General features: G+C 42.3%; 2 protein-coding genes across 7 annotated transcripts in view; both read right to left on the reverse strand.

Moving 5' to 3' along the window:
• Positions 1–218, reverse strand: part of DHX9 (DExH-box helicase 9) — a 54547-nt gene extending 54329 nt beyond the window's left edge. The window contains exon 1 of the mRNA XM_022593307.3: positions 56–218. The gene's annotated coding sequence lies outside the window, so the exon portion shown is untranslated. The remainder of the gene's footprint in view (positions 1–55) is intronic.
• Positions 219–9231: 9013 nt separating this feature from the next.
• NPL (N-acetylneuraminate pyruvate lyase) overlaps positions 9232–14690 on the reverse strand; it is a 37770-nt gene continuing 32311 nt past the window's right edge. For all 6 annotated transcript variants that reach the window (XM_089910277.1, XM_089910273.1, XM_022593309.2 and 3 more), the window contains 2 exons: positions 12810–12849; positions 9232–9845 (listed from right to left, as the gene is read on the reverse strand). In XM_089910277.1, coding sequence (XP_089766403.1) covers positions 9661–9845; positions 12810–12849 — 225 coding nt within the window. In that variant the 3' untranslated portion in view covers positions 9232–9660. The remainder of the gene's footprint in view (positions 9846–12809; positions 12850–14690) is intronic.

The raw sequence follows: 14690 nt of genomic DNA on the forward strand, positions 1-14690 counted from the left end.
AGCCAGGCGGCAGAGCCGCGGGGCCCAACGAGTGACAAGGACGTCTTTCCCTTACCGGCGTCCGCTTCCTGGTACCCGAGAGCACAGCCCTCTTAGGACGGTCCGTAGCTTCGGCCTTAGCGACGGACACACAGCGAACGCAAACCCAAACGCACGGAGTCAGAGGCAGCAGCGGCGGCGAAATGGCTCCGATCGCGGCGCCAAGGAGGGCGGGGTCACTACGCTAAGCATGCGCAGAAAGCGAGCTTGGGACAAAGGGCGCCCAGAGGGAGGGCGGGGCTGCAGCTACCAAGCGGCTGGTAGAGTCTCGTCGGCTGGGAGATCCGCTGCGCCTGGCCCCGGGCGCCCCAGCCCTGCTTCTTCCTGTAGTGCAATACCTACTTTTGAAAGTTTTTTGCGAGTTGGGGGCCTGTAGCATTTTAATGCAGCAAAATGTTTTGCAGCTTCTGTCATAGGGACCTGTGGTAGATGAGGTGCCCTTCGAAGACAGAACTGGAAATCTCAGGTGCTAACTTTATAGGGTTGTTGAGGCAATTGAACAGGGTGACATGTGAAGGGACTTTTATCATGTGTATGTGGCACACAATAGGTGTTCAGTAGGTGGTGGTGGAGTGAGTCAGATACTCTAACGTGAACGTCTCCTGGAAGACATAAGCTCAGTGAAGGCAGGAACCCTGCCTGGCTAGCTCGCTGCAGTGCTTGGTACATCCAGTGCTCAGTAAAAACTAGTTTAATGAATAGACAAAAACTGCAAGGTTGTTTTTGCTCACATTGGGTAGCCTCTTGTCTTCAGAGTCTTTGGAATAAATTGGATTCTTAACGATTGTAGTAGTCACTTAAGTTTTTGAACTCTAGTGCTTCCCACGGAGGCAACAATACAAAATATTTCACCAGGGGTTGTTCCACAGAATCCAGGCTAATCAATTATCAGGCCCCATCATACCTATCATCCTCATATTTCACCTCTCTCACTACGTTTTTTCCCAACTCTTCTAGCTTACTGTGATTAATCCCTTTAAAACTCTGTTGCTCCCATGATCAGAATAACACAGCATTCTCGAGCATTACTCATTCTTTTATTTTCTCCATGTGTTTGCTCTCTTCAAATAGGAACAAAATCATTCGGGGAAACACGTTAATCTTTTGTTTCTTTGTCCCCTTCCAGGGTGCTTAAAGCAGCAGGGTTTTTTTTTTTATGATAAGTGAAACCCAACTAGCATAAGTGAATTGCAAGTGTTTTGTAGCAGATAATGAACACAGCATTTTTATTACCAACTTTTTGAATTCATTGTCTGGTAGACTGATTATGTGTTTCATTATTTTTTCTGGGGTTTTCTGTTGCTCTTTCAATTGAGTGTAAGGTCGGATCTTAACAAACGGCACCGCGAAACAGAGGAAAGCTTCAAGTGAGCTTTATTAGGGAGCGCTCCCGGGCGAGGTTCACTGGTCCGAGAGAAAGGGGCCAGAGAAGTCGCACCCGGGCGAGGGTTGGGCAAGATTTTATAGGGGAAGAAGGGAAAGGGCTGTGGTGAATCTGGGAGGGCGCAGGGTATTCCTTATTTGGTGGTCTTTTCGGGTATCCTGGGGGACCGTTGGTCCCGCCCCTCGAAAGGCGGGAAGGCTGGGCCGGGTTCAAAGTCCCCAGGTCAGTTTCTGGAACTGGGTGGTCCGGAATGTCTCCAGGGCAGTTTCTGGAACTGGGTGGTCCGGAGAATTCGGTCTGATGCAACCTGTGAATCTGATTGTGTTCCTCTACCTCGGGCCAGTTGGCCTTACAGAGAAGTTCCTCCGTCTTTTCATTTTACTTAACTTTATGAATTTAGGTGAAAACAGTTAACTGTCGTAGTCTTGAATAGGTGTTTTTATGTGGGAGCATCCCTATGTAGACTGTTTCCCCAGTGTCTCTGGTGTGAGGACTGGATTTCATGCGGACATCAGCCACATGTTTTCTCAGGGTGTGCTGGCCACTATCACCTTGATAGGGGGTGTGACTGGTGCTGGAGGAGCTAGAGCCTGTGCACGGTGTGAGGTGGGACTTCCTCTCTGTTCAGTGGCTGTCACCACACTGTCAGGGGTGGGCTCTGCTCCGAGTTGCTGGAGCGAGAGCCCTGAGGGTTGGAGTCAGGCTGGCTTTGTTCTCTTTAAGTGTATGTTTTTACTCCTCCCGGGCACTGAAGCCTTTGCCTCAAAGGAGGGGAGTGGTGAAGTAAATGGGGCTCGTGTGCTTACAGATGTTCAATGTGCTGCCTTTGTAGGCATCTACAGCTCTGCTCAGAAGCAGCCCAAAGTCATGTCTTTTCCCCAGTTGTGGCCATCCCACATCTAATGCAAAGTTACGGTATGGAGTGGTTGGGGCCAGCGCATTCACCAGGCTGGGACTGAGGGTCATAGTGGTTTAAGTGGCTGGGCTGCCATGAGAAGTCTGGACTGCTTCTGTGGTGCTGTTTGAGTGAGTGCCAACAATGGCCACTGCTGCCCCTCCTGGACCACACCCCAGGCCCCTGGGTTACCTAGGCATCCCTAGATCAAGTCTTTTCCCAGGTCCTGGCTGCCCTAGGTCCATTGCCAAGCTGTGGTGTGGAATAAGTGGGGCCAGGGTGTTTGTTCTCTTAGCTTAGACTGGGGAGCATAGCAAGGAGGCAGCCGCTAGGGCAGACCTCTCTCCACCGTGTCTGATGGCAAACCAGCACCTGCGCACTCCTCTCAAGTGGAGTCTAGGCTCCTCCAGCCTTTTTATCTGTCCCAGTGGTCCTCCAAGCAGCCAAAGGGGCTTATCCTTCTGCGTAGGACCCCAGGACTCGAATGCCCAGTGTGTGGCTCGACCTGATCACTCCTCAGGGCTAGTGTCCACCTGTGCGATATCCCTTTTCCTTAGTCCCCTCCCAAAGTCACAGGTCTCCACCCGATGCCTTTCTTCCCATCCTACTGTAACAGGGAAGACCCAACCCTGACTCCATGTTGGATCTGCTTCTTTACTTTATTTATGATTATTATTATTTTATTTTTTGCAGTACGCGGGCCTCTCACTGTTGTGGCCTCTCCCGTTGTGGAGCACAGGCTCCGGACGCGCAGGCTCAGCAGCCATGGCTCACGGGCCCAGCTGCTCCGCGGCATGTGGGATCCTCCCGGACTGGGCACGAACCTGTGTCCCCTGCCTCAGCAGGCTGAGCCACCAGGGAAGCCCTGCTTCTTTACTTTAACGTTTGCTTTTTGTTGCTAATTGTTCACTGAAAGGATACTGTCTATACAATGGCCTGCCTCAGGGAACCCTGCCCCTCTGCCTGAATGTTAAACCAAAGTGCCTTTGTTCAGGGAAACATCCCAACCCTGTCCACCTGGGAATGGCTGCTAGAAAGAAGAAATTAACACATCCCCTCCCCGAGGCTGGGCATTCCAGGGGATATTTGCAAAACGTGTGGCCTTTTTACTTTACTTCCTCACCTCCTCCCCCTCTCTGTTCTATAAAAGAAACTGGCATCCAGACCCCGATAAGATGGTTTTTTGAGACACTAGTCTGCCATCTTCTTGGTCTGCCGACTTTATGTATTCCTTGCCTCAGCACCTCGTCTCCCGATTTATTGCCGTGTCGTGCGACAAGCAGAGCGAGCTTAGACTCGGTAACACTACCTGATTACATGGGAATCTTTCTTGCAGCCTTAGTTGCACAGGACTTCTTCTGCCAGTTTCCGGTTAGTTTTCTGTGAGACTTTTTCCACACGTAGATGTGTTTTTGATGTATTTATAGGGGGAGGTAAGCTCCACATCCTCTTACTCTGCCATCTTGATCCTCATCCCATGGTGGGAGTATCTAACCATAGAAATAGGCAAATGCTACAAGTCTGGGCCCTTTCCCCCGCATCCTCTGCCAGAGCCAGTTACTAACCATTTACCAGCTTACCACTGGCCTTGGTCTGGGCAGGTCCTTCAGCTGCCCTGGGTTTAGTCTTCCCTTCCCTTGAGCCAGGGGTGGGGTGGATGCTGGTCTTCCAGCTCCAGCCTCCTGCCCTGCAGCTTGGGAAGTCGATGGTGAGTTGTGCTGCTTCTGAGCTGCCCTAGAGTCTGTGTCCCGAGCAACAAGGTGGTTGGGAATGGAACCTACATAGTACCCAACTGCTGAGGTTCCAGGGCTTTCCACGCTTCAAGGAGGACTTCAGCGGTGGCTGGGAGACCCTGGTCCTTTGGGGCTGGTGACATTTGCCAGCTGCCCATTTTCCTCTGAGCTTTGCATTCTCCTCTAAGGATAAGACTCCTGAAGCAAATCTTCTCTGAGCATCACCACCCCTCACATTTGAGGACTTCGGAGTTCTTCCGAGCACAGCTCTGCTCTCTTGTCTCTGATCAGTCCATCTCAGACTCCTATGCAACTTCCTCTGTAGGCACACCAAATGCCAATCATGCCCAGTTTCTGTTCTTAGCACTCTATATATGCTCTGCCTGGACAATCTTATTCTTCCCATGGTTTTAACTACTATCTATGTGTTGATACCCTCTAAACCTCTATCTCCTATCCAAACCTTTTGAACTTCAGATCAATATACATAAACGCTTGGTGGGCCTCTCTACATGATGTCCCACAGGCTTTGATTCCTGGGTGTCAATTCTGATTCTTTTATTATTGTGGTAGGCAACCTTCAACATGGCCAACAATGATCCTCTCCTCCTGGAATTCATTCCCTGTGTAGTCCCATCCTACATTGTCCTAGGGTTGTCCTTTTCGACTAATAGCATACAGAAGGGGATGGTAGGCTACTTCTGAGATTGCTTTAAAAGACTGTGGCTTCTATTTTGAGCTCTGGCTCACTTGTGTGCCATCTCTCTCTCTCTCGTGGATCTCTCTAGATCTCCCTTTCTGGGTGAAGAAAGCTGCCATAATGTTGTGAGAAACTGAAGCCTCTGGCCAAGAGCCAGCAAGGAACAGAGGCCTGCCCACAACTACAGGTAAGTGAATCTAGAAGCAGGTTCTCCAGCTCCAATTGAACCTTGAGATGAGTAAAGCTCTAGCCGATAGCTTGACTGCAACCTTCTGACAACCTCTGTGCCACAACCACCCAGTTAAGCTGCTCCTCGTTCCCAACCCTCAGAAATTGTGTGAATTCATAAATGTTTCCAGGTTTAAGCTGCTAAGTTTAGGGGTGATTTGTTACATGAAATAACAAATGCAAGTACAATCGTCCCTCAGTATCCACAGGGGATTGGTCCCAGGACCCTTGCAGATACCAAAATACACAGATGCTCAAGTTCCTTAAATAAAATGGCATAGTGTCTGCATATAACCTATAGGATATCCTCCCGTATACTTTAAATCATCTCTAGATTTCTTATAATACCTACAATGTAAATGTTATGTAAATAGTTACCAGTATGAGGCATATTCAAGTTTTGCTTTTTGGAACCTTTTGGAATTTTTTTTTTTTTTTTTTTTTTTTAATATTTCCCTTCTGTAGTTGGTTGAATCCTTGGATGTGGAACCCGCGCATACAGAGGGCCAACTGTATCTTCCATATCTAGGTTCTGTTGATTCTTTCTAAATATTTTTCGTTCCATTCCCTCCCCTCCATCCCTGCTGCCACTTCCTTAGTGGCTCCACCATTGGTTACCTATCACAATAGGCCACCTAACAGTTTACCTGTTCCCAGTCTGTCTTCCAATCTACTCATCACACTGCTTCAAGAGTGTCATTTTTAAAACAAAAAGTCATGTCACATACCTTCCTATCCCATACACACATAAATACTTCAAATCTTTCAATGATGATGACTTTTTTCATCTATGCCTCTTTGACCTGCTTGTTCCTCTGAAATCACTTAGCAAAAGTCATTCTCTCATTTTGTTTGTTCCAAATAGTGATACATGGATCATTCAAGAACCCACAGATATTTTCCATTCCCCATCCTCTGCTGTTAGAAGCACAGTCAGAAATTCCCAACCTACGAAAAAATCTGAGGGTGGCACTATGATCTGGACTCCAGTAATAATAAATGCAAATTTCAATTCTTGGGTTTCCTATCATTTTCGACTTTATTTTGGCACCTATTGAGTTAAAAGGTTTAGCAGCAATGTAATGCTTCTCTCTGTTGTATAAAGAACATACACCGAATGCCTTGGATAGCTATAAAAACTAACAATAACTAACACTTCACTGTGCCTAAGATGTGCCAGACACTATTCTGAGACCTTCTTCATATGTGTAATCCTCATAATAACCCCAGAAAATAGATATTATAATTCTCATGCTATCAATGAGATAAATGAATGGCTGAGAAGTTAAATAACATGTTGTAGGGACTTCCCTGGTGGCACAGTGGTTAAGAATCCACCTGCCAATGCTGGGAACACGGGTTCGTGCCCTGGTCCAGGAAGATCCCACATGCTGCGGAGCAACTAAGCCTGTGAGCCACGACTACTAAGCCCGTGTGCCACAACTACTGAGCCTGCATGCCTAGAGCCCGTGCTCCACAACAAGAGAAGCCAAGGCAATGAGAAGCCCGTGCACCGCAATGAAGAGTAGCCCCCACTCGACACAACTAGAGAAAGCTCCCGAGCAGCAACAAAGACCCAACTCAGCCCAAAGTAAATGAAATAAAATAATAAAATTACTAAATTTATATTTAAAAACATAATGCTGTAGTCACACAGATAGTAAGTGGTGGAGCTGGGACTTGAACCCACACAGCCTGAGGTCAGACATAGAAGCATAAGGCCAACCCTGCCTCCCACAAAACCATGTTATACTGTTTTCCATTTCATACTATATTGAACCCAACTCTCTACTACTCCTTGGACTGAAATCTTATGGATAACACTGGCTAAGAGGTGCTGTTGGACTCAGTAACAATACCAGCCCCTGAAATCACTCTGACCTTCCGACCATCTCCAATGAACTAATCTCAGATTTCCACTTTGGAAAAGATGTTAAAAATCAGCTTTTAGTACTGTGATAAATAAGATATTTCACATCATTACTGTAGTTTTGACATTAAACGCTAAATTCAAAGATAACAATAAATTCATAATATTCCAAAATTTTACTTTTGTTTAAAGGCATTATTAGCAACCCACTGCTGTATAACATTCATTTGTTTCTTTCTTTAAAAAAAAAAAAAAAAAAAAAAACCTGAAAGTTTTCTAATGGTTTTCCTTCCTCTAGAAGGCCAACACAAACAAATTAGCGTGATGTGACTTGCATTTAGGTGCACTCTGCACAGGCTTCCCAGTGACGTTGCTAAACACCTTTCCCTATTTTCCATTTATACCTTCTTCAAGATCTGTTAAAGTGTTGTTTACTAAGGGACCCTAAACAGAGGGTATCCACTCCTGAGCTTCTGGCACATCCATATGTTCAAACTCATCCAGGTAACCAGATGGCTAAGGGAACCACTAAAGAAATGAAATACGTTCTGGGCCAACTTGTTGGCCTGGATTCTCCTAACTCCATTTTGAAAGCTGCTAAAACTTTATATGAGCACACTATAGTGGTGGTGAGAGTCATGATTCCTGTTCATCACCCAAGACTTTGGGGAAAAAATGGAGAAAAAAGTGATCTGCAGCTACTCATAAACTGTCAGGTATCACCTGTAAAATATATTGGACTGTTATACTCTTGATTCTCTGTGGAAGTCTACTCCTGAAGACAACTTCACTCTGAAATGTCATTGGCAGAAAAATTCAGTAGATTATCCTCAAAAGCAAACTGTAAAAAACCACTAATGACACTGTATGTATTAAATTGTAGAATGGTTTTCTCTTTTGTGCTTCCCTGATTGGTTGCACTGGGTCTTAGTTGCAGCAGGCCAGCTCCTTATTTGCGGCTCACAGGCTCCTTAGTTGCGGCATGCATGTGGGATCCAGTTCCCAGACCAGGGATTGAACCCAGGCCCCCCCGCACTGGGAGCATGGAGTCCCAAACGCTGCGCCACCAGAGAAGTCCCTTGTTTCTACGGAGTTGGATGTTAAAATACATAGAGCTAAACTCAGCCCTTGGTCATTTTGTTTAACTAACTTTGTGTTCACAAGATCTCATTAATCATGTTAAAAGCCCTCCAAGCACTAATTTCAGAAGAGCAAAAAAAGAAAAGCAGAGTTCATTGCTTAGTGGATATCCAATATTTATCTTCACTGAAAAATTAATTTGGCTTTAGTATCATTAAGTAGGGATATGACATCCTCAGAACCAAAGACTAACAAAAACCTCACTTTTCTTCTTTCAGGAAATTAACGGCTATAGAGAAAAGTTTCAGTGAGGTAGAATATAAGCTCACATAAGCCACCGTTGTTCAATTTCTAATTCAGATACCTGACTCCTAAAGGTGAGAGAATTATGAGAAAACAGTGTGTTTTATTCCTGGGCAAAAAAGGAGTGAGGAGATATAAAGAGAAGGGTAGCAAAGATAATTAAATCCACTGATCATTTCAAATTCTCATTTTGCAAACATTTTCTTTTTAATTTTTAAAAATTAAAAAATATATAGAGTAAACTGATATGAATTTCAAATACTTCTCCTCTGCCAATGAGCAGACTAATTAGATAAGAAACAAAATAAAATCTTAGGTAGTTATTAGACTGGATAGTCCAGTTTAAAATCACTAAGGATTGACCATCAGTACACTTTGTTACTGGAAGGCATGTACCAGGGTTTGTTAGAGAGGAGACTGAGCAGCCAGTTATATAGTCCAGAAAAAGAAAAAAGTAAAGAAGGTGTGTAGAGAAAGTTAAAGTTAAATCTTTAGGTCCTCCCTAAATCTCTTATCACTGAAAAGTGACTGTGTGAAAATGTGACTGGGAAATAACAGTAAGTAGCCCCTGGGCTCACGGCAGAAGGGATGCTGGCTTTCATTTCCAATAATTCAGGGCACTGTTGAGGGACACTTTCTTCTCAGTGAGGAAAGGGGAAGTCTGTGGTGCCCAGAGCAGAGAGCTCTTTGGTTCTTCGAAACTTTGAGAAGTTCTCTATAGCAACAATTAAGAGACTTGAATTCATCTTTGGGGAAGGCCTTTCCTTTGTTATGTGAAAACCACCCTAATGGCCCTTTGGTTATAGTAACTGAAGCAAGTCTTCACCTAACCCAATGTTTTTGGGGAAAACTGCGACATCGCAATTAATCCAAAAGCAGATATTCTAGAGTTAGACTGAGCAGCCAAGTGAACTGGTTTGTTAACAGTTGTGCATAGTTGAGTCCCACTGTAATTTGGCATTAAAGTTAGCATGTCTGCCTAAATGCAATAGCTCAGAGTTGTCCCAGATTCCAAATGAATATTTATTAAAATGAAAGTACATTATGGTGGTTTAAAATTAGAAAACTTTAAAATAGGATTAACAACCAGAAATCAAGATAATGGGAGCTCCCAAAGGCAGATGGAATTAATCAATTACAATTTTCCTCTTGATTCCATATTATCCATTTATGCAAAAACTTCTCCACCAAAATTCTGTGACATATTGAATGACTTAGGGCTCATAACTCCTTTTAGAGTTTTTGCCCCTTCATAAATTAAAACTTTTAAAAGATCATAGTAGGTATTTAAATACCTGTTGATTGATGCAAGATTTCATTTGCTAGGAAAGTTTAGTTCAAACTCATCTAAAAAGTTTTTGAGAAATGAATGCAGTATTCAAAGTGGATTATATCTCAACGTACACACCCTGATTTGATAGAGAGGCACTAGCTACAAGCTTCCAAGTTTCCATCCTTTAAATCAGTGAAAGAAAGGAAATCTAGGCTTTTCAGTTTAGCTTCTGCATTATCAGTAAACTCCCTAGAGGCTTTCTGTAGTGGAAGCCGGGGTGGGCCCATTGGAATCCCAGAGACAAGAGTCATGATGGCTTTGGTCTGCGACACTCCAAAACCTAGACAGGAAAATATAAATGAGGAAACATGGCTGGCACTGTCCACTTTGCCACAAACACTCGAAAGAAGAGATCATATTCTTACAGTGATTACTATAACAGGATAAAGTGGAACTAAAAGATGGGAACATTTCTTGTCAATATGGCAGACTGAGCAGATGTAGGAAATCCCTATTCCTGCTTTAAACATACAGAAATGCTGGGAACTTTTTAACAAATTGACAAACTGTAAAACAAAACAAAGTGAGACTCAAAGTCAACCTCAGAAGCAAGAAGGAGGAACAAGAAGTATCAGGAATAAAGAGGTCAGAGTAGTAAGGAGTTGCTGAAGCCGGTGGTCCATGAGGATAATCTGATTCAGGGATACACTGTTGTGGATTGAATGATGTAGGACTTGGTCACTAGGTCACAATTTAGTTCAAACAAATCTAAGAAGTACCTGAGAAATGCACTATTTAAGGTAGTTTATGACTCAATGCTGCTGTTTTAGACTAGGGCAGGAATGCAAGATGAAGCCTTGAGTCTGTACACAGCAAAGAGCTGGAATTAAACTCCCCATATAAAACTGGTAGCCAGCCTTCTATGAAAAGAAATAGAAAAAAAAAACTGGCCCACTGGTCTGAGAGGCAAGGAAGCATGACTTCTGCCAGGGTGTGGAAGGAAAAAAATCATATAAATGAAATCCCAAGCCTGTGCCATATATGAATGCTGGATCCATATTTGCATTATGTGCTTGGTACAGGAACCATACTAAGAAATATACCTAAAGACTGGTTAGAACAGATGAAACTATAGTGTCCTAGCAGAGGCAAATGTAAAATCATTTGATGGGACAACTCACAACCTAGAGTATAATGGATTCTCCAGAAAACAGCTGTCTCTGAAGATGAAATCAGAGTTAAAAATTACAAAGCACACAAGGCAAAAGAAGCTGCATGAGAGACAGCAAATGCACAACTGACAAATTTTACATCCTGAGAAAAGATGATACAAAATTCTGAAAGAGGCTTCACAGAGATAAACGTAAGAATAGAAGCTATAGGCTAAGAGAAGGGCATATAAATAAAGAACAGGAAGATCTGGAAGAAAAAGCCAAAAAGAAATGCTGGAAATTAAAAATATATAATCAGTAAAACTAAACGTAGAAAACATAGCTAAAGATAGAATTAGTGATTTTGAAGGTAGATCTAAGGAAGTAATCCAGAATATAGCACAGGAAGATATTTGTTTTCTTAACTGGCTATTGCTCTTGGATCAAAGGTATGAGAAGTAACTTTCTTTTACTAAGGTAATTTGGTTACAGTAACAATTGAGCATTGGGAAGAAAAATACTAGCTTGGCTAAATATATAGAATATACTTTGCTAAATGCAAAATGGCCCTCCTAGGCTTATTATGAATGGTGGAAGACTGAGACCTACCTTCATGATAAGGCTTTATCATGTTTATTAAGATTAAGTCTCTCTTATATACAATGGAATATTACTCAGCCATAAAAAAAAAATGAAATCTTGCTGTTTGTGACAACACAGATGGACCTAGAGGGTATTATGCTAAGTGAAATAAGTCAGACAGAAAAAGACAAATACTGTATGATTTCACTTATAAGTGGAATCTAAAAAACAAAAAATGAACAAACATAATAAAACAGAAACAGGGTTATACAGTGCTGCATGTCAGTTTTATCTCAAAAAAACTGAAAGAAAAAAAAAAGTCTTTCTTTGACTAAACCATGAAAACTCCAACCCCCAAGGAAGTCTGAAACGAGCTCTTTAAAGATATGTTCTTTTAGATCATAAAAACTGTCTTCAAGAGGCCTCTTTTAAAATGCCAAAAATCTGGCAAAAGAGTAAATCCTTTCAGCTAATACCTTACAGCTATACTTTACAAAACTACTGCAGAATCACTGCTGGTATGCAAAGTGATCTTACGTGTACAGGTAAACTTTTAGTTCTTTAAAAAACTATAGAACTAGTAGTAGTTCAAAATCTACTTTAATGCATTTTAGGAACATATGCTAAACCCACGATTTTGTGAGAAGTATTGCTTAGGACAAGGGAATGATATTAGGTAATAATAGTACTGGTGATACACAAATATGACAAAAATCATCAAAGTGGAAAAGCAAATGGGAAGCATTGTCTTTGAAGGATAAAGAGTTGGCTGAAAACCCTGTGAGAATGAGGGGCATAGTACATAACAGGTGCTTAGGGCTTGGGAGGAGTTGCCAGGAAGAGGCAGAAAGGCTCCGAAAGGAAGGTAGGAGGTCTGCCAAGAATAAACCTAAAACTTTTCCTGGACTTGACCCAGGTCCTCAGGTAGGGCCAATCTCTTGCGGAAGTGGAGTGAATTGTGGCATTTATCATTTGTTATGGGATAAGACTTAGGAGACTGTGGAGAGGTTTCTCTACTCAAATTCACTGTATTTCCCTCAAACTTTACATTGTCATATTATTCAAACCTCCATCCATTTAAGCTTACTTGTGTTAATAAACTCTTTTAAAATTGCAGATACTCTTGGGAGAGCTGTCAGTCATTCACAGTTTAGTAAGATCTGTATTCAAACTGCCTTCCTCTAAACACTTAGGCTTACATCAGTTATAGTGTGGTAGTAGAATTTTAATGAGCAGAGGCAAGTAAAGGGAGGGAGTGTTGATGGTGTAGGAGAGAAGGGGTTAAAAAAATGGTGTGTGAGCAGAGTGGGGAGGTGAACAAAGTGCTAAGATGGAGGAGAGAGATTTGTAGAAGGTTGCCAAGACCTTCCAACTAGGTTTACTTTACCATTTTATAGGATTGGCCCTGAAAGTTAGTATTAGGAATAAAACTTTGCTTGTAGCTGATTAAAAGGTGTTCTTGTTGAACCCTCAGAGAAAGTGATGAAAGTCCCTCATCACCTTCTCTGAAACGCTCCGAGAAAGTCTATTTCCTTTACACTCTCCAGTAGGAGACAAAGCGGGAAACTTACCTAGTTTGACCACAAAGTTGATAAATCTCTGAATACAAAACTGGAAAGGAACAAACAAATCTATAGTCAGTAATTACTAAACTGTGATAATTTAAAGAATTTAGAGGTCAAATTGCAGAAACCCCAAACTAAAAAGTCCACACACCTTAGTTTTCTGAGGGTCTTTTGGAGTGGAGAACAGCCACGTGAGGATGACTGAGATCTACCCAGGATAAGGTAGGATCTTTTCATGTATATAAGCTTTTATGGAATGAGCCCATGAAGAAAAGAAGCTCCAATGAAGGAATTGTACAACAGAGAGTTAGGATGGGGAAGGTAACCTTTACCCACCTAGGTTACAGAGGTAAACTTATCAGCTAGTGCAGTTTCCAAACTGGGGTACTCTAACCTCTAGGGTACTTTCCAAGATACCTCAGGGGCACTTGGTCAAGGCTAAGATTTATGGCAATTTCTAGACCCTCAACTTCCATAAGTGCTATTTCTAAAATTGATCAGAATAAGAAGTTGCACATAATGGAGGTGTAGCTTGTCCTTTTATATTTCCCTTTTCACAGTCCTTCTCCTACTTTTGAAAAAATAAAGACATACCTCTTATATCACTGCCTTGGGACACCTCTGGGAACCAAATAAAGGAGCAAATCAAAATGTTGGTATTGACATCCACAAAGAGAGCTGACAGAGTGATTCCTTTAATTAATGGATAACAAGTCCTCTAAAGAATCATAGGGTTTTCAAGTTTTTCCTTTCAACTTTGCTTTTAATGTTGTGATTCAGGTTGTCAGTTGAAAATCATTAAATGATCAAGCATATGACTCAAAAACTGCTCGAAGAACTGAGTGACATTGCTATACCAAAGTTTCTTCCATTCTTATCTACTAATATATATAAACAGGGTATCACAGCACTTATTTCTATAAAAGCAAAAAACAAATAGTATTGATGCCGAACTTTAACTCATCCTAGCATTAAAGGATATTCATCCACAAATTCATGAAGCAATTCTTAAAAAGATTCCCATTCATCTCATCAAGAGATGCATTTTCAATAACATTTTACTTTTATGTTGTTTTAATCAATTGTATACTAGTAATAAAAAATTCAATGCAGAATAAAATTTTGATATCAAGCCTTACAAACATAAATGCACATGTTCTTTTTTTCCCTAACACACAAAGTATGGCACATTACATTCAGAAGTCTCTACTTTGTTGCTTTTTTTACACTTAATGTATCAGGGAGATCTCTCCAGATGTGTGCATATAAAAGTATCTCATCCTTCTAAAGGGCTGTATGTAGTTCCATTAAATAACTCAAACATAATGTATTTAACCATTTCCTTATGGGTGGATATTTGGGCTGTTTCTATCTTTTGCTAGTATAAAAAATGCTATAAGGAATATCTCTGTACATGTGTCATTTCACTTTGTAAATATAACAGATGGCATTTAAGTCCGTGAGAATGATGGACTTCCCTGGTGGCAGAGTGGTTAAGAATCTGCCTGTCACTGAAGGGGACACAGGTTCGAGCCCTGGTCCGGGAAGATCCCACATGCCGCGGAGCAACTAAGCCCGTGCACCACAACTACTGAGCCCGTGCGCCACAACTACTGAAGCCCACGTGCCTAGAGCCCGTGCTCTGCAACAAGAGAAGCCACTGCAGTGAGAAGCCCGCGCACTGCAATGAAGAGTAGCTCCCGCTCGCCGCCACAACGAAGACCAACACAGCCAAAAATAAAGTCCATGAGAATGAGTAAGTTTAGCCCTAACTTTTTATTTATCTGTTTCTTCACTTGACTGCGAACTCCTTTAGGGCAGAGACCAGTTTTATTGAAATTATATATTCAGTTCAGCCCATGGTATATTAATAAGTGAGTAAATGAG

This window comes from Delphinapterus leucas, chromosome 1 (assembly GCF_059928025.1).
Source record: "Delphinapterus leucas isolate spDelLeu-1000000601 "Yukka" chromosome 1, BTC_Dleu_Yukka2, whole genome shotgun sequence".
Classification (NCBI taxonomy): domain Eukaryota; kingdom Metazoa; phylum Chordata; class Mammalia; order Artiodactyla; family Monodontidae; genus Delphinapterus; species Delphinapterus leucas.